The 20,959-nt window shown below is 39.4% G+C and overlaps 1 protein-coding gene across 5 annotated transcripts in view; it reads right to left on the bottom strand.

Moving 5' to 3' along the window:
• The window catches only part of LOC113971118 (connector enhancer of kinase suppressor of ras 2-like), a 173,391-nt gene that overhangs the window by 71,347 nt on the left and 81,085 nt on the right, over positions 1-20,959 (bottom strand). For all 5 annotated transcript variants that reach the window (XM_027690705.1, XM_027690704.1, XM_027690707.1 and 2 more), the window contains 4 exons: positions 17,122-17,324; positions 15,755-15,842; positions 9,164-9,205; positions 4,918-5,037 (listed from right to left, as the gene is read on the bottom strand). In XM_027690705.1, the coding sequence (XP_027546506.1) occupies positions 4,918-5,037; positions 9,164-9,205; positions 15,755-15,842; positions 17,122-17,324 (453 nt within the window). The remainder of the gene's footprint in view (positions 1-4,917; positions 5,038-9,163; positions 9,206-15,754; positions 15,843-17,121; positions 17,325-20,959) is intronic.

Genomic DNA, 20,959 nt, shown 5'->3' with positions numbered 1-20,959 from the left:
TTAAAAATCTGTTTGTTGGATTTTTTTCCCAATGATACACAGCTGGTTTTATGAAAATGTTTATTCCCACAATCTTTGCTTTCCTTAAATTCTTAAAAATGAAACAGGAAAAGTTCTCTCTGCAGAAAAGTTAATGAAGCCATGGATATAAGTGTACATCATAATTAAATTGTGTCAGATTACACTGTTTCTATCAGCAGTAGGAAGCTCAGACAAAAGAGAGAACAACTAAGTAAGTGAACGGAAGAGGAATAAAAGTGCTCCTGCGTTCCAGAAGGAAAGAAGCAAAACATTCCTCAGACATCAGAAGATACAAACCCAAACCATAAAACCCCAACTGCCCCCCTGTTTAGAATCTCCTGCGTAAGAGGAATCATTAATCTCATCAAAGCAGATTAAAGCTGCATGTTACACAGAAGTATCTTTAAATATATGGACAGTACATCAAGTTCAGACGATTAAAAAAAAAAGTTTAGTCCAAAATAATACTGGCTGTGATACAAAAAAAAAATAAAAATAATCTCCCACTCCAGACAATCCCTGATCATCCAAGAGCAGGAGAGGAAAAAAGCCCCAAACCTCAAAAAGCGTTCAGTGATCCCATCCTATGGAAAAATCTCTATATCCAACATCTCAAATAAAACACTGCCTGTTTATCTAATGTTAAAAGTGCTCCACAGCTGGCTCTGGCCTGGGTCTGAGGTGATTGATGGTGAGGTTCTCACAGCCTTTCACCTCCTCTCACCCTCCAATTTAGCAGCAAGCTCAGGAGCTGCCAACAGTAACACAAACTCCTGACTCAAGGGCTTGTTTCTTAATGTGGATCCATGATGCCAAGAAACTTTAAGTGGGAAAGGAACTTTCATAAATCATGATTTTATTCTATTATATTTCCTACAAACTTAAGTGTGCATGCTCTGTCAGAGTTAACAGTGGTTCTCACAATCTAACACCTTTTTAGTACAGGAATTTACTTGAAATTTGTCAAATTGACAGTTTAAAACAAAGCTTTGCCTTCCAGACACCTTATTCAGGCTGATCACTTCGGATATAAATGGTATGACCATACCCACTACTACTGTCCAGGAGAAAAAGTGGTTTACAGTCTTTAAAGTGACTTTAAAATGAAATAGAAAATTATTTGCCATGGACGATTCAGTGGCTAAACGGGGAAAAGAAGGAACTGGTACAGCTTGGGAAGGGATGGGAAGACAGAGGGAAAAAAACCCAGTGTGTTCTTGGAGGCCAACAAATGCCTGCAGAGATCAGGATGCAAACACAGCCATCAGGGCTTGGAACGGAACCTGCAGCCTGTGTTTCCCAGTGCAGATCCTTTTGCCCAGCAAACTGCCATGAAAATGCCAGCAGAGAGGGGCAAGGCAGGAGATAAGGTTGTGTTTTAGTAAAGCAAACTGGAAAGGAAGGTATTTTATAGAGGGGGGGAAAAAAGTTGACTTTAAGGTCGTAAAAGCACGAACAGAAAGTCAGAAGTGCTCAAACTGAAGATACACATCCCAAAGACTTAAAGTCCCTTTGTGAAAATGCTTTGTGATCCCGAATTTATTTACACAATTAAACACACAGACACTGCTCCACAGGAGTCCTGACTCCGTGCAGGAACCACATGGACTTGGACCTGGAAATTAATTCCCTTTATGTGGGAGGCTGTGCAATGTTCATAGGATTCCTGGCTCGTTTGGTGTAGAATTAAAAGGCACATAATAAAAATTTTGCAAATGGAGTTTTGAAAATAGTGAAAACCTCATAATTAAGTCAACTGAATATCACCCCAGATAACCAAATTTGCATAAATCTGAGTCATTTACAACCCATTTTTCACCAGTGGTGAACAATTGTGTTCATTTTCTAGGTGCCAACCCTGTGTGAACCCTGTTCTCAGGAGCTGTGGAAATCTTAGCTACATTTAAACCCAAGAGAGACTGTTTTAAACTATGCTTTGAAGGTAACAAATGTTCTGAAAAATTGTACACTAAGCTGCTCTTGAAAAGTAGATTTTTGGTGATTTTGACACAAATTGCTGTGTTAGATTCCTACCTGTAAAACTCAAATTACAGTATCCTTTTCACAAGCGTGTTGGGAGGATGAATTAATTAGTGTCTGTGAAGCACTCAGTAAGGCCATATAAAAAATAGATAAACCAACTCACGATGAAATTAGTAACTCCAGGGAATGCAGAGCTTAGCTGAAGTGTGGTAAATCAGGCCTCAACCCCTACACTGAATGATAAGGATAAAAATGGAACTCTGAATACTTTCCATTCACTGAATAGTGCTCATTTTTCTTTTGAATGGAGCAGAGATCCTGTGGAAAAAAATCTGCTATACAATCATGAGAAAGCCATTTGTAATTCATTACTGTGTTCTATATTTGATTCTGATTAATGTTTTCTTTTCCTTTTCACATGATTTTTCTTTTATTCCCATTTATAGTCCTTTTTCATATTTTCTTCTAAACAGAACACAGCGTCAGCAAAACTGAGTACAAGGAACTTTTCAACCTAACACGTTACAGAGCCTTCACAATTAGGCACAGAAAACTCAGTCATTCACTGTGATTTCACTTCATCTAAGGGAAAAAAAGGGGGGAAAAAAAGATAAATTGTCAGGCAATTTTGATTGCAGTGTTTGTCTCCTGTCCTCTGTCAGCAGTGCCCACTCACTGCCCTGTTGTTGGCTTACTGAGGGTGGAGAACTACACAGTGGTTCTTCCACCTGGAGAGAGTCCATCCAGCCCTCACCATCAGCACAGCACAGGGGATGTTCTGCCAGAGAAAAGGGGGATCTAGGAAGAATGTGAACCACACAACAGGCCACACCAGCACAGTCAACATCTCTCACCGTGGTCACTCCTGCTTTAAAGGTTTAAATCACACTCCAACACTTTATGGTCAGTTGATTAGAACACAAACCTGTCACACCCAAAGACTCCTGGCAGACCCCTGTCTCAGCCTGCACACCATTACATTTTATATTTCCCATAGGACACATTATTTTTGGAGTTGGTTCCACTCCTGTCCTTCCCCAGCCTCCACCCCGTCCTAGATCTGAAGCCACCACTGGATGGGAAGCACCAGCAGTGCCAAGCCCTGCTTATTGTGCTCCATCATCTCTGAGGAAAATACATCCACTCTGTGTTCATGTTCTCTTCAGCACTGATAACAAACTTTCCTCTAATTAGTCCAGCAGAAATACATCACATCTGTGCACAGAAAGGAAAGGCATCCAGAGAGGCAGAGTGCTGGGTGTGGGACTCTTAATGCAAGTCAAAACCACTGAGATTTACAGCATATTTACCTCAGGAGCTGCAAATACCGACCTGTATTTCCTGGATACCCCTGCACTAACCCAGAAATCGGGGCTAGAGGGGAAACTGAGCCATAAAAGGAACATGTTTGGCCATTAGGATGCAGCAGCACAGCAAGTAAATTATGCCCATGTTCAGGATTACACACTGGGCTGAGCATCTGCGATGGCACAGAATGAAAATGAAATGTGCTTTATGCTTGGGAATGTTCTTTATTGACTAAACCAGTCTAAGAATAAAGTAAATTTGTGCAGTCACACAACCTCACCCACGTGTTGTTAAAATACATCATTCCCAAATTAATATGCATACCTCAGAATAATTATGCCTTTGTAACTTTGACAGGATTTGCATATGATGTTCGTCACTATTCAATGTCAGAACAAAGAGGAAGATGTTCAAATAATACAAAACGTCTCAACTGGCAGAAATTTAAAATAAATCTGTAAATCACACTGAATTACAAGCAGGAAATGTGCCACACTGTGTACAGTGGCACTCAAATGGATCTGAATTTGTCAGTTATGGAATTTTCTGCAGATAAGCCTTATAGATGCCAACTTCTCTGCCCCCTCCTCCCTTTTTTCCTCCTCCAACTGCTTCCTCCAGAATGAACATTCCTCTTGTAGGGAAAAGGAAGAAATTAAAAAACTTCTGAGGAGGCAGCTGAAGACAGTCTAAGAGTTTGTACTGGGAAAAGCAGCCTGGCTCTTGAGGAGAACATGCAAGAACATCCCAGTGACTGCAGGGCCACCTTAAATTCCAGCTTTCATTAGGATCTTAGGTTTCCAAGCACAACCCTTATCCTCCTACAGCCCACCAGCATCAGAATGAATGGTTGTAAAGTGAGGGACTATTGAGGGGAGACAGAAACCTTTGCCAACTGAGCACTAAAACTTCACAAAAATTCATTGTCTAAAAAAAATACAGCCCATGAATATTTAAAAGCTGTAGCTAAATAATTCTGAAACTCATCTCTGCAGAACATTTCGGTGCTGTGACCCATCACTAACACAGAGCAGCTGGGATGTGCAGGGGACACCTGACCAGGCTGCTCAGTGAACAATTTACAAACTAAAGGGATTTATTTTGCTTCTGGGCTGCTACTTCTGAAAGTTTGTTTCAACTGATCATGGAACTATTTTTATGCAAGTCCAGGAAAAAAACCTTTCCCTGATCATTTTCAAATGATTAGATGTTGTTCAAATGGTTAAATGTCATTCATTTCATTAAGGACATTTAGTTAATTTTGTTTGTATGTCTTTGTATTTGGGATTATTTCAGTACATTCCAAAAGCTGCAATATGGCTATCAAAGGACCAGAACTTTTCTTTAGCTGCTCATACAGTCACCAGTTGCATATGAAGCCCTGGATAAAACAGGTTTTTATTAAAAAATATAAAATACAATCCCTTTATTCAGCTAAATGTCAATTAAATTACCTTTAGAAATTTCATTCAGCTTACTAAAAAAGAACACTGCTTAAAAATACATTTTGATTTCTTGATAAATTCAAAAAACAAATCACCCTGAGGAACTGAGGCTTGTGTTGTGTATTCTAAGAGTTAAACTTTAAACTGCTTTGCTACTTACCAGCCCCTCACTGGGCATGATGCTGGTGAGATGAACTACCTCGAGATGTGCTGACTGTGACACCAGAGAATCAGATGAGAGAGAAATGATGTGGTCACAAATCCCAGACAAGGTTTTACACTACGAAGAAAAACAAGTCAATGTGATTCCTTGTATTAAACTGAAAACTACCAGCAAAATTCTTATCCTAACTGAGAATAAACAGACCATTTTAATTCTCAGCACCCTAAAAACTACAGGGGTACGAAAGTCAAGAACAAGAGGTAAAGGGACCAGAAAACATCCGTTAAATGTCAAGCAAATGTACATGTATGTACAGTTCTGCTGAAAAGGTTTCACTGTGCACTGAGAACATCTGTATCTCTAAAATATCTTCTCCACTCCAACTATGTGCACTTCAAAAAAAACCCCAAATCCAATGAGCTCTATTTTATCTGTCTTTGTAATGTATGATTCTGAATACAATGGAATTCAAGTGAAATATGTAAAAAGAAATGTCTTACACACCAACTGAATAACCTATTTTGGCTCCCAAATGATGAGATCATCCCTACCAACTGTGAAAATGAAGTGAATTCTGCTCTACAACTTGGAAAATTTTTCCTTTGTTAAAAATTACACTGACAGAGAAGTGCCTTAGTTAATCCATTTCCTGAAGTAAAATTCTTATGCATCTTTGAACACATCCTTTAACTGATATTCCAGATCACTCCAACTATGCAATAAATATTTTTTATCCTGCCTTCCAGCTAAAGATCTCAAAATCTAAATGCCAATCCACACAAACACCTTGCATGGCCCATTGCATAGATGGTGACAGTGGGTCTGACAGATTAAACTCATCCATCAAAGGCAAAGTCCAAGGATCAGAAAGGAGCTGAGCTGTTGCAGAGAACATTCATGTGTAAAGATTTATTCCCAAATTTCCATGTGTTGCTTAAAGCATTCCTTCAAAACGACTCTACCTAAAAATGCTTGAACCTAATATGAAAGCATTCGTTTAGATGAATTTCAGAGTGGGTTTCCAGTTGAAGCTGTGCATGTATTTTCCTTTGGGGACTATACTCTCACATTTTCCTAATTATAGAAAAGTCTAGTGAAATCCCTTAAGGGAAGTTTTATTTCAGGCATTTGCAAAAGCATGAGGCTTTCTAATATCTCATTTGACACTATACATATAAGTTAAACAAATAAAGTTGTCACAATGAATAAGTTAACTGCCTGAATTTATAGGCCGTGTTTCCATTCACTGTGCAGTTACTCATGTGGAAATCCAAGGGCAGCTCTGGAGTCCTGGACGTGGCATCTGCATTTTGCAGCAGCTGCAGGATGCAAAGCACCCCATTCGGGTGTGTGTGGCTGCAGCTAAAGGTCACCAGGAACAGAATTATTTCAAACAGTTCAGCTTTGGGCCAGAGCCCTGAAACAGAACTTTAGGTCCTATCTTCTCCCACCTGAGATGGAGAAACTGGTTGGCTCAAAAAATGGACAGTGCTGCCCCTTCCACAGAGGAACTGGTGGCTGCCCCTGTCTGTGAGCACAGCCTTTCACCCAGCTTTTGGATTACTGGTCTATCAAAATATTACTATGATTTCCAACTGAAACCTCTCTTATGCCTTAAAATTCAAGGGCATATGTACAGACTAGATGCAGAGTAAATCCCAGAGAGAACACTTTCTATTTTCCGATGCAATGTTATAAAACCTCAGAGTTGTCTCATGCAAATACTTTTTCAGGAAGGAAATAACAAAGAACTTTTCAATCAAAGCAGCCTGGTCTGATGGAAAGTGTCCCTGCCCATGGCAGGGGGCTGGAATGAGATGATCTTTAAGGTCCCTTCCTGCCCAAACCATTTATGATCATATGATTCTATGAAATTAATTCTGGGAATCTTGAGAGTCTCCTCATGATTCCAAAAGTCAACAAAAATCTATGTCGGAAAATATTTTAAAAAATTGTATTAGACTAATTAAAAATACCAGTTTGCTGTTAAAGTAGTTCAATAGGGGCCTGAAACCAGCTGTAAATAATGCAAATAATGCTGAGACTGTATAAATGGGAGCAACAGAGCAGAGTTTATGAATAAACCACAGGCTCAGGAAGCACTGTTTGGTGTGGCACTGGCAATATCAGAGGACACATTACCATATGCTGAGGTATTTTTGGCATAAAAATACCAGAAGGGACCAAAGTCTTGTGTACTAGTTACAAACCCACGGAGAAGCCAAGTGAACTTAGGAACATCTCAAACAAAAATGGTTTCTTCAAGAAGTTCAGTTGCAGAGGAACTTCCCACACGTTTTACAGGCCATCCAACACCTAAACCCATTTATTACATTTCTTTCAGTGGGCCATGACAAGAACAGAATCTTTAGGAAACCACTAAGTCTTGAACAAGTTATGCAAACTTTTACATCAGAACTCATTACTTTTAGTGTGGCAGCCACTGCTGGGGTGGTGCAATGGAGTAAGTGAATAATCTGTATTTACTGCTGACAGAAAGAACAACTGACAGGTTACAGTTTTTAATTATCTCAGGTATATTATAGCAGCCTAAAGAACTGATGTAGTCCTGATAACCACATTTGGCTGCACAGGTATCCAAAGAGGTATTCCAAGAAAAGGAAACCTGGCTCTCAGACATGCAGTTCAAGTGACCCCAAAGTGATCACTCCTGCATAATTTAGCTTTTCCCCTAATGCCTGGGTGGCAGAGCAGACACAGCCTAATCGTGGGACTAGTGAGGGAATGGGAACTGTGCACCTGCAATCACATCTCCTGAGCACATCCTGCCCTGGAGCTCTGCCAGGCAAATCTGCACCTCCAGTAACCAATGAAGAAAATCAATCATGGATCATAACTTTACAAATCTCTTTTGAGTTCTAAGTGTATCTTTCTCAATATCTTTCAGAAATAAAACAAATGCCATGTGGTGTTTAGAAGTCAGAGATTCTATCTCTTACAACTGTAAAATTTTACTTTACAGCACCACAATTATTTTTCTTGAGTATTTTCTATAACTTTGGGTTTGATTTTTAGGAATAAAATGACCATAAAAAAAAAAAGAACAGTTCACAAATCTTATTCTTGAATTCAGTATCCTTTAAGTAATTTTTGCTTTTAAGATGGTGTGAGAAAAAGAGTGATTCTTCTCATTTCACCAAGAGTTACAATGCTAAAGGGGTTGATTCTCAGAGCCTGGATTCTCTGAGATGCTCAGGTTGTTTCAGGTGATTTTGCTCAGGTTAAAAGGAGTTCTATTGTCTTGGGATCCAGGCTCCTCAAGGTTTATCACAGTTTCACTGCTGAGCCTATGGAATACTTAAAAATGGAAGCTTTTCTCTTTTCTATCTTTGTAGGCTTCCATTCAGAACACGCAGAAAAGTCAAAAGTAACATTCCTGCTAAAAGGGTATTTCTAGAAGTCCTACTCAGTTAGAATTGTGGACTAAAAGATGTATATATATGTGTGTGCATGTATGTATATACATGCATTCCAAATTCCAAAAGATATCAGGTGCTTTTAAAAGTTCTTTGCAGACCCAGGTTTGCAATAGTAAGCTTTTTTTTTTTTTCCCCCTGAAAGTCACTGCATGCTTTCTGAATTTAACAGCACATCAATGTTTTATGAAAAATTTTAATCCCTGCTGGAAGCAGAGTATGTGTAAAAGATTAAAAAAAAAAACGAGTCAGGCACTTGGGCAGAGCTTGTCAAAAGCTTATCTGAACTTGTAAATCCTTTGAGAGTTCCCTTTCACCACAGGCTTTAACTCTATCTCAGTGTCAGGACAGGTTTTCAGTGCTGGTATCAGGAATATACAAAGTATTTGAAGTTAAAGGCCGGTATCTAATCAATAATCTTGAATAAGATTCTTCCGTTCCCCTTTGTCACCAGATTTTTTGAGCATTGAAGGCACAAAGTGCTCAGTCTGACAACCAGTGATGCACCAGGGCTGTGGCTCTGAGGGCTGGAATTCCACACCAGCAACCCCAGTAAGACTATAACACTGGTAAGAATACTGTGAACCCTCCAAAACAACCTAAGAACAATGATTATGTATGCAATTAACTGTAGGTATAACAGACAGCAATCCTGCAGAGAACTTTGGCTTTTAGCCACTGATACAATTGGTCAGAAATTAAGTCAAATAATAAGGAATTTAATTTTCCTAGAGTAGTCTGTTTTTTTTTTTAATCATTAAAGCATGCAGGGTAAGATTAGAGAATATCAAAGCAGAATTACTCACCACATGAAGAATTTTATTTTCTGTTTCATATACTGTACAATCCTGTGGTAAAACAGAACAAAACCAATTAATGAACATCACATTAAATTTTCTGCTAAAGAAATTTCTTTCCTAAAAGAAATAAAAGAAGGCTTTATGCTGTTAACTATTCCTTAAATATCCCTGATGAACCTCTTAGTTAGCTTAAAAGTTGTAACTTTTGAAATAATCATTTTCCTATTTTAGTTATAATATTAAGAATAATCAATCTTACCAGTCCATAACTTCAGCATCACCACACCCTTACCTTGGCTTTTGATACAGTGATATTACAGAGGCTAGAACGTTGATTTTCCTCCATCAAACAACCATACAAACTGTTAAAAGAGATCTGCTGCCTCTATTGCTTATTAATGTTTGACAAGTCCCCCAGTACAGCCCTCTGGAAATCAGGGCACAGCCATGGCAGGGTGGCATTTGACTGTCCCTACAAGAGAGAGCCCAGATTAACTGAGGCAGCTCTCCCCCACCTCCTCCTGCCAGTCACCACTTCAAATCTCAAGCTATACTTTAGTAAAATGGAAAATAAAAAGGGAAATAGAGAAAATAACTCTTCCAGGCAGGGTGAAATGAAGATAGAGCCCCTCAGAACCTCGGTGCCCTCTGACAGCAGCCCCAGCCCCGGTCAGGCTCCCTCTGCCCTACCCGGGGAGCACCAGCAGCTCCCATCTGTCAGCAAAGAGGGAATTTCTGTCACAAAATCCAAGGAGAAAAAATTCCTGAGGTATCCCAGGAAGGCTGACCCCTATCCCAGTGGTTGGTGGGAGTCCCAGACCCTGGGAGGGAGAGAAGGAGCGATGCGCTGAGGGCAGGAGCCTCATCCCACCGGGGACGTGTTTGGCACAGGGATCTTGTTTGTAATGCTACACTGGCACAGATTATTTACATTTAAGTGAATTAATGGCTAAAAGCACAAATTATGCTGGGAAATTGTTAAATACTTCTCCAAGGGCTGTGCCACATTGGAAAAAGCTTTGTACAAAGCCAGATATGGATTTCAGAATGTGTTTTTAAGGATGAGGATACAACAAGTCAAAAAACCTGTCTCATTTATTGGGTTTTATTTCCGTGAATAAGTTTTCAAGTAAAATTTAAGTGTCATATACCTGAAAGATCCCTTTAAGTAACTTAGGATTCCCTAGTTCTCAAGATTTCCTCTTTCCTGGATTTTAATATATTAGCAATAACAGTTAATTGCTTCACCTTCCTATGACACAATTCCAATATGTTCACTCTGTGCACTCCAGAAGCAGGTCAGTGTATGGTCAGTTTGGGCTGGACACTCTCTGTCAAAGGAATGGGAACTGCCTGGCAGTTCTCTGCTCCCCTTGTCCAGCATCCCAAATCCTTATCCAGCTCCCAAACCTTCTTCCTTGGGTGCCACTTTGAGGATGTTGTCCCTGAGCCCACCTGAGGCCACTGCAGAGCAGCCTCAGTCTATCCGAGCCCTCAGCCCAGGCACAGGGAACTGTCACACCCTCAGCTCTAAAGTCAATTTTTGTTTTGGTGCTTCTGTGGAGAAATTAATTTCTAAGTGAATGCAGCTTAAAGAAAATTGCTACGGAACAAGAAAGTTAAAATCAGGAGATCGTGAGCGCCGAGGAACACAGAAGAATTTATATTAGCATTTCATGGTCAAGTATCCCTTTGATGTTTCTTCTGTATTCATACTGTTATTTTCTAGAGCACAAAAAAGAATTCAATTACTCAGTTTGGTTGACAATGCCCAAGGCAGTTTTTCCTACAAGTTTTACACACTTCAAACAGCACATTCGCCATCTCCTTTTAACCCTCCCTGCACCAAGAGAACAAAATGATCACAGCAGGGCTTCCAGCTTGACTTCAGAGCTAATGTTCCTTTCTAAATTATTCCTTTAATTTCTGCACTAGAAATACAATATGAGCTTCATTCTGAGCAAACTTAATTACTTCAGGTCAAAGAATAGAAGACTTATGTGTAGTAAAACTGAAATTTTACTGTTTTGTAGAGCAGAATTAATGTTAGCTGTACTTATGTTGCACATTCAAGATTACATTAGCATGAAAAATGTTAATGGCTTTGGGATTCCTTCCAAAATAGATGCATATTGACTTTTTTTCTTTTAAATACATCAGACTAGTTTAACTGAGAGGTTAAAAGCACTTGCAATATTATACTAAGACATTAAGATATGTAGGTCACAATATTCTTCTGATTTACTTCTCTCTGATACATAGCAATGCACTAGGGATCTCATTAAAAAATAATCTTCCAGGGCTACCATTTATAGAATGTTGATCTATTTTTCTTAGAAAATAAATAACAGTTATGGTCATATTCTTTCTGCATCCTCCAGGAACAAGATGACACGATAAAAATATTTCTTCTCAGACTTTTAAAACAATTGTAAAAAAATTAGAAGCTGTGTTCTATTTCCCCTCTGCAAAAGGATAAAATACAGGAATTACAAAACCAGTCACAGCAGCAGTACTGCAAACAAGCCAAGTTCTGCTCTGTCCTGAACACCCTACCTTTCAAAGGTACAGTGCACCTTCATCACTCTGATAAAGTGAAACAGCTCTTTTTGAATATTCATGAAGAGAAAAGGTCAGGAGGACTTGTGCTCACCCACACTGTGTTCAAAATTATAATTTCTAATTCCGAAAGAAAAAACTGCAAGTACTACAGAAATTTGCAGACACCATAAAAAATGTTTGATTGCAAGTCTTGAGGACAGTTAACTACACATAAAAATATGTAAAATACTTAGTTCATTAACTTAGTACAATAAAGCAGCATGAGTTAAGTCGACTACAAAAAAGAAACAGAGACCCTATAAAGCAGCAGCTTGGAAGGGAACTTAAAACTTTGTGGTGTTTGCCAGTTGAATGGCATTTCCCAATATAACACTGCAGTAAAGTCCTACATCAGCCTTGGAGGGGTGGATATGACAGAGTGATATTTAAAGATATATTGCTTACACACATAAAATGAAACACTTCTGAAATTCTCCCATTAAAAAGAAAGAGATTACTCTGAAATTAGGCAAAGATAACAATGGTAAATGCACCAAAGCAACTTATTTTACCTGAATTAATTAAGGTAGAGACTTGATCATGATCTATATTTAGAAAAGAGTGAACAGATGTTAGATAACAACATGTTCTTTAGCAAATGCAAGCAAAATAAGATCGAGGGGCTGAAAGCTGAAGTCTGCAAAGTTCAACCTGAAAATAGCACCCACATTTTTCATGGCAGTTGCTGAATCACAGGATAATTCGGGTGGAAGGGACCTCTGGAGGTTATCTGGTCCAAGTACCTGCTCAGGGGAGGCTGATTTAAAAGTTACACCACGTACAGGAAACTACTAAGAAACAACAATTTCTATCAGTTGCAGGGTAAACAAGACAGCTCTAAAAAACCCTTCATCCTAAACACACAGTATTTGACTAAAAACTGGGTAAAAATTCATGATACCGTCTCTGAATTTATCTCAGTGAGGTTAATTAAATATTAATAAAGAACAGGCAAAATTTTGTTTGGCTTTTGTTGGAAAAAAGTTGGGCTGAGTTGTGCTGACATACTTTGGAAATACACTTTTTGTTGGGAGTTTGTTCATGCAGGTTAATGGTGTATCAAAAGCATCTATCCCAGGTTTAAACATCGTTGACACGATCAGGAAAAAATGTTTAGAAATCCAACTTTCACTAGAACTAGTGAACTCTTTCTACTCAACAAAATATTAACCAATGGCTACATTTTATGAACAAAAATGGAAACCTATTTTGTCCCAGTTATTCCAGTTGACTTTCCCTCGGGGAAGTCTTGGTGCTAAAGCAGGAGCAAATCCAAATTCAGGGAAGTTAGTCTGGTGGATTCCTTTTCAGAGCAAAAAGTGTGCCTTGAAACTGGAGCTATATTTCAAAATTAATCCAACTGAGAGCTGAAAAGTTTCAATACTCTGTTCTAACATGCTTTTTTGCATACTATTATAAACACATTTTGATGGGACATTGCACCTCAAAATCAGGATGTCTCTGCAGTTTTCTGCATGTGTTATTCTTCTATAGTAGTTTAGGGGAGGTGATCAAAAGGGTTGAGAAAACTGAGTAGAATAAATTACATTTCCAAGCATAAATGAAGTACTTAATAGAGCTATAAAACTCCCCTAAAATAAGAGAATAAATATTAGTTTTCTCATAACCAGTATGAGAAGATGCTGTTTACAGATAAACAAGTGACTATTCATCATAGCATTTACATGGTATATAAATAATAATACATAAAAATAAAATTTTTGAATGATCTCATCTTCACACTCACCCAGAGAAAGAATATGACCTAGAAGCCAAAAAAAGCTACTGTCTGCTTAGATCTAAGGGTGTGTCACTCACATTGTCAAGTACATGAAGATTCATAAGCAATATCTATGTTAAACTAAGGTTCCAGAGTCACGTCCCCAGTTTAGAAGGAAGTTCACCTGGAGTGGCAGCTGTGAGTTATGCACACAAAGCCTGTTCATTTTGCACAAAACAACTCTACACGTTGAAGCCATTCCTCACTTAATGTGCCAAATGGGTAGCCTCGACTGCTGCTTTCACACTGGCTGAATTAGGTGTTTAAAATGCATATAATTCATAAAACAGGGATTATCTGAAAGGATCTGAGACCTAGGTTTGTATTAGTTATGCCTTTCAATTCATATTTCAGCCTGCAGTTGAGACTGCAATTCTGGCTTAGGTGACACATTTCTGCTTTCACACGTTAAGATCAATTTTCTTCAGCTTTAGTAACAGCAAAACTGTCTCTCTATGACTGAGTTGGTTTTATCAGCTCTGTCTGATGCTAAGTTTAATACACTGTAAAAAGGTCTTAATAGACATCTATCAAACAACCCAGATCTGACAAGAAGATAAGGCAAAGACAAAACTTGATTTGTAGCCAAGCTGAAGTACTAATTGAGCATTTTTCATCTTGGAAGATCTTGGACTTTATGCTAAAAGATTGGTCTTAAGTTGTCAAAAGAAGGACAGCTTTGGGACTGGAGCTGAAGAACTGGAAAAAATAAAGAACCAAACTATTGCTGGCAGAGGAGAACAGAATTTCACCTGCCAAAAGCAGGGACATGAATGACAGAAATGGAGACAGCAATCCAAAATTACACTTTTTTTCACCCAGACCACAGGGAAAAATCAAACTCACACAAACAAAGTGCAATATCAGCCGAAGGGTGGAATCAGAATCCAAACTTTTTATACTGTAGAGAAGGTCTTTTTGCTTAGTCTGTAAATCAAAAATAGCCTCGTGCTATAAACACCTTGTAAGAGAAAGCTTAATAAAGATACATAAATAATTAAATGCCGACATAGGAATTTTTAAACTAAGAAAAGAGAAAAAGGATCATTGTCTTGCCCTGCAAAAATGCATAAAGGACACAGTTTCCAAAAGGAATAAAGCTGAATACTATAAATTAAGGATAGTAGTGCAAAATATAATGGCATATTTATCAGCCTTAGTTCTTTTTCTCCAAGAACTGAAATAAATTGGAAGACGAGGGGGAAAATAAAAGTTTTCAGAATGTTCCTACTCCAAAAAGCTTCTGAAATGAAATGAGTTCTATGGTTGGTCTGCTGTGAGGTTACACAGAAAACTGTGCCAGCACAGGACAGAGGCAGAGGAGTCCTCTGGACTGGAGGCAGGGCCAGCTTAAGGTCCTCACAGAGTCGAGCTTTAGCTAAGCTTTATTCTTGTCTCCCCCACTACAACTCTTCCATCTTTCTGTTTTGCTTCATTCCAAGACAGTCCTGCCCATTCCTGTCCTCTCCACGTATTCCAATAACACTATTATGTCTCATTGATATTTGTATTCACTCACAGGGGGAGAAGCTCGCTGTAAATATTTGTAAAACTAATTTACACTCAGTCTTTCTGTACCTGTGTGTCACCCCTTGTCTTACTTCAGGGGCAGACACTGTTAGAGACTATTTTTATTTTTATACCATATAGAACTGCAGACCAGATAGATTAATTTCATGTACCTGTGGACTGTGGCATTAATTAATGCCAGTGATGATAATACTACTACCCTTATTCGTTCCTTATTTGGGTTGTTTAATGTTATGAATATTTAACGTTCATCACTAAACAACTTCCCTGTAACTGGCTCTCCTTTCAGTGAAGAAGCCACAGTACAGGTTCAGGATATATTTGTATGTATTTTAAGACCTTGTCCCTGAAAGATTCTGGATCATTCATATTTTAATCTGCAATAACCTGTTAGCAGCAGTTAAGCTGTTTCCCACTGTGGCTTTTTGTGTAACATTGCATGGTGGGAGATAACCTGACACGAAATTGTCTACTCAACAGCAAAGTGGATTAGCTTCACACTGTCCTTCAATCTCTCCAGGAATATGAGGATCACCAAAGCCCAAAATTTTTCCTGTCACTCCCAGGGAATGGGAATATATGCTATAACAGCTTTTCTGGGGATGTAAATTCTCAGCTGTTTTTACTATTGCAGTTTTTCAGCAGAGCTGTGAAGAGGACTCAGAGCAGAAGACAACCCCTCCTACCTGTTGCACAATGGTTGTGAGTTCCAGGCACAGTTGGACAATGTTGTTTTTCAGCAGTGAATATTCTGTCACGCTGACAAACGGAGACCTGTGACAGGGGAAGGACAGGTTGATACAGCATTAGAGGTTTTAACTTCTGATTACAGCATAAGCAGATGTATTTCATATAGAGATCAGTTTTACACCACAGAAAAATGGAACATCAAATTATAATCTCCAGAAGTAAGTCACAAAACTTTTGTAATATATGCCTTTGAAACACAACAAAACGTAGGCAGGATGTAAACTGGATTTTGGCCAGAACACCAGAATTTTTCATTCTTATGGAGAGTAGAAATAGGATTTTCCAAATAACTCTAAGCAGCCCAGATTCCCTTTGTACTGCTCATTAAAAACATGGCTTTTGCAGCATGACATCACTCTTCAGCAGCAATCAGCACCTGCTTTCAGGGAGCAAAGCAATGCTTACTTAGTCACTAACAGCTTCCTGCACGCTCGGATTGTCTTCAGGCTTTCCAAACTCCAGCTGAATCTGACCCCATTAGAATTCACAAGAACTGACAAGGTCACAGCCTGAGAGAATATGACTGCTGGCATTAGGTTAGGAAGATGTCACCAGGATTATACAAATCCTGTAAAGGAGGGTGATTCACTCTCACTGTGATTTTTAAGGTGCCATTTATACGTTCCAGAGCATTCAGATTCAAGATAACGCTATTCACTGCTGTACCTTCAAAGAAAAACAAACCTTAAATGCTCTGATGCTATTTTATGTTTTGCTTTCTGTCTTGCCACAGTCAGAGAGATACTTTTAATCAAATTCTTAATTCCTAAATTTAAAAAAACAGTGGTTGATTGCTGAACATTAACCAACACAACTGTATCTAACACATCAAGCCTACTCTTGACAAAAACTCTAATATGAAAATTTAATTTTCAGACTAAGCAAGTACTGTAATTTATTTTGAATATTCTTAATTGACTTGCTCAGCTCCAGGTTTTTGTGTCTTCTCCATGGCTGAAAGATAGTTCAGACTCTACAAGCTTTTCTTCCTTGCCCTTCACTCTGAAATTTCCAGTGGCATTGCCACTTGCAGCAGTGAGATGTCACCTTGGAATGGCAGAGAAGTATTCATTTCACACAAAATCCAGCTGAAAGAGCAAACATTAACACCTTCCTGAAAGACAAGGGGACTAAATTTTGCCTCCGATATTTGAGAAATCTGTAAAATAAAATTTAGAGCCAAAATTCCAGACCCGCCATTTGAATATTAGAATAAAAGAGCATAAGAGGCAAAGAAAGAACAAATGCAAAACTCCCCAAAGAATTATTCTCACGTGTAAGGGGTCAAGGAGCAGTTAATTACCTGTCCAGCCAGGCGAGCAAGTTCTTGGCAGCACCAATCAGGTCAACTACAGAGGTAAGGAAATCATTTGGCAGCCGTCTGGAGGCTCTGCCGTCGTAGTGGCCGCTCCTCCTCCTACCCGTGATGAAGTTCTGAAGGTTTTTGGCTGAGGCATTCAGCTTGTGAGACAGAGTCCTCAGGTTTTCAGTCTCCAACCCATAATTCTGAGGGGAAAGAAGAAGATAAAGTGATGCTGTGTGCTGTCAGCTCTGCAAACACAACCGTGAGGTCACACAGCCTGAGTGGCACTGGCTGAAGGGACGGGGTGGTTGTGGATGCCTGGCTGGACACTGAACAACAGGGGACTTTGTTCAGAACACACAGAGGGCACCCACAACCTCTGCTGTCACCCAAACACTCGGGTCTGACTAAGTCCCTGAGGGAAAGGCAAAAAGAACCCCCATGTGCTGAGTGCCAAGGTCTATCAGGGAGTCCCTGATAGTGCCCTGTCCCCTCCCTGTGCCTGTCCATGGCATTCCCACTGCTCCAGGTCTGTGTGAGCCTCTCTACCTGCCTGGAATCCCTTCCCCTGAGCAGAACTCCCCTTTCACCTGGGCTGGGAACATGGTGTACAGTCCTACATGGCCTGGCTGACAGGCTTTTGCAGGAAAGTTCCTTCCTGACCCCTGCTATTGTTGGAGAGCAGCTGTCCCACATGGAATGTCACATGGGAAGAGTTGAACCAGGTCAGAGCAGGGATGTGGTTCTCCTGCTCTCAGTGGCTGCTTAGGGAGGAACCTGAGAAGAGAACAGGCATGTAGGAACAGCTGTTCTGGTTCAGAGGCTCCAGCCAGCAACAGTGCTTCCTATTTAACAGTTCTGACTGGGTTTTCATCCATTGTTCTAATTCTGAAGAGGGGAGAAGGGTTGAATCTAATTAAAGGTTTCCAAACCTTTATCCACATTCCTTCATCCGCGTCTCAGTCCTTTTATCACCAAGCCAATTCCCTACTTAGACCAGGTAACAAGCACAAAGATATCTCAGCTCAAAGACATTAAATAATTCAAATTCACACAGAAAGTGTCAAACATGCTGAATCGGACCCAGATTTCTTGCAGCCCCAACAGGATGTAGCACATGAAAGAATTTAATGAGCATTAAAACAAAATCAGCTCTCAGAATTTGAACTGATTGCCCACTATTAATTCCAACTATGCTTGTGTTACGGAGGATGACTGATCATGAACATCACATGTTAATTTTTTTTTGTTAAACTGCTTCCTCAAAACAGAGAATAAAGAACTGCAAAGAATACACTATCCTGAGGGATGCTAACATAGATATTTGTACTAGAAATAACAATTTTCAACTCCAAAAAGGAAAATATACTGACCAATAACAAGCTTGTGAAATGGGATTCTGTGGAAGTCAAGCAAAGTAAAAACAAACACTTGGTGAAGTGGTTTGGACCACTTACAGCTGGCACTGAGCACGATGCCTTCTCTGCCAGACATTCTCCCTGTCAAAGTTCACTCAGAAATAAATCAAGCCCTTGCCTCCAGCTTGGAGGGCGACTTACAAGGAATGAAGCACTTTGTTATCTCAATGAGCTCACTGAGAACTTAGACAAAACTGATTTTGAATATTAGGGACAGAATTAATGTTGTTGTTGTTGTAAACATATCATGCCTAAAGCATCATGATCAGTGTGGGCTGGAAGATCAAGATCAAGACTAAACAGTGACACAAAATAAATTGCTGCAGATGAGAAAAATTCATCTTTTTTTCCCGAACAAATTCTGGACAATTAGCCACAGTCATTCTATTTTAGAAAAGTTTAAACTTCAAAGACAAGTTCTATTTGATATTAGTATGTCATCTGTTTAATACTGTGGGTAATCTTTCTATTATTAAAGCACTGAAGGAATTCCCTCCCCTACTCTATTTTCCTCTCAGCTTCCACTCCTGCCAAGGTGATCACTAAGTGGATGTACTGGGATGGCTTTTCCAGCAACAACCAGCTCAACAGGGTTTGGTTTTCCCTCAGAAAGAGTTTCATTTTGCACACTCAGGAACACGTTACAAGAATGGTTAACTAGATCCTCCTGGTTCTGTTTCCAAGTCCAACATAACTTATTCCTGTGGAAACAAGCAGAAAACATTTCTCCCAATAATTCATTATTGCATAAAAGCTCTGAAAACCTGTCACTTTGCTTTTAAGAAAAGCTAAGCAGGAAAGAAAACAGTTTGACCACTAAATGTATAAAAAACAGAGAGTATGTGAGATACCAGCAAGTGTAATCAACCAGAGCAATTTATCAAGTCATTGGAAAACACAGAGAATTGAACAGGAAATGTATTTGAGGAAATCCACCCAGTGAACAAGTTCTTTGATTTATCTTCAGGTTTATTAATTGCACACTGCTGGCAACCTCGATGTCAATATAAAATACAGCAAAGCATAGATAAAATGTGTCCATAAAGATAATCAGAAGATGAAAGGAAATTTTTCAGCACAAGAAAAGTGCTGATGCAAGTTGGTGGTTTAGCTGAGATGGAGCAAAGCACAATAAATGGAAAAAGATAAAGATACGACAAAAATGACAGTGAATCAATACCTTTGTAGAAGACTGAGACACTGGATTGCTCTTGATTTCAGCTTGCCTCAAATCTGAGCTTTTAATTTTTGAATTAAACAACTATAACAAAATACCACATGGGAAAAAGGGGGTTAAAAATAGTGTTTGAAAGCGTCCCCTCCAAGCACCTCATCTCGATGCTCTGAGGCCACCAAGCCCCACAAGCCCTATTCCATTGTCAGCAATCAAAGTGATGGCAAAGAGAGGAGATTGTTCCAGAGGAGAAAAGAGCAAGAGAGTGGATACACCCCCAAGTTTGAAGTGCACGGATTGTTATTCAGTGGACATGTTTGGAAACGAAGAGCTGTGGTTGATAATGAGTAGGTGAGGAGCCTTGTTGTGTGTATGTGGCACTGCCAGTCCCCAGATCTCCTCTAATTCCTGTAGGCATCTCATCTACGTGTTGCCAACTGAGAGAGTCTCCAACCTGCCAGACTAAATCACTGTCACAGCTGCCAGAGCAGACTTCAGTTTTCACAGCCACATACTCTGCTCTCCCCGTGTCAAATACGTGCTGTTATTGTGAGCCACACCACGGAAATGATGCTCCTGAGCCTGGAAAATTCTGTCTCCTGGCAGGTGATTTCTGTCTTGCACAGTAAATCCTAGATAGAATTTCTGGTTTAAAAAGGCAGAAAAATAAAAGATAAAACCTGTAAAAGGGACAAGAGGGTGCCATTAGCATAAGCAGGGTTATTTTTCATCCCAAGAGCAGGAAAAAAACCCAAGCAGGATTTGTTACATTCCCTGGTTTTGTTTCATGATGCCTCAAGGTTATTTCATCATTGTTTTTATCAAACGACTGAATTAATGGAAATGGATATATAGGTTTAGGGAATGAATCCTGACTGTTAAAACAACTCCAGATGCTGTCTGTCTGGAATCACACAGCCAAGCAGTTTGTCAAATTCTCATGATTTCTGGATCAGAAACTGTTTAGTGGGAATAGAAAGTCAACTAAAGTCAACTACACTTCTTTTCAGTGAAAGGGGGCTGGACAGGGACATTGGAGAAAGGGCAACTGCTGGAAGGAAGGGCTGAATAATAGCCCATCCTGAACACAGAAAGACATGACTGGTAAAGCTGTTAAATATTTACTTAAGCTTCTTCCCATAAAAGCACGGTTTAAACAATAAGCAATTCTGTATATCCACTAAGTCTAATATATGACAGAATTATTACCTGCACACACTCCAAAGAGCCCCACACAGATTATCTG

This window comes from Neopelma chrysocephalum, unplaced genomic scaffold (genome assembly GCF_003984885.1).
Source record: "Neopelma chrysocephalum unplaced genomic scaffold, ASM398488v2 Primary Assembly neopelma1_81, whole genome shotgun sequence".
Taxonomy (NCBI): Eukaryota; Metazoa; Chordata; class Aves; order Passeriformes; family Pipridae; genus Neopelma; species Neopelma chrysocephalum.
Note: the sequence above shows the minus strand (reverse complement) of the source record. Positions and strands in the feature narration are given on the sequence as shown.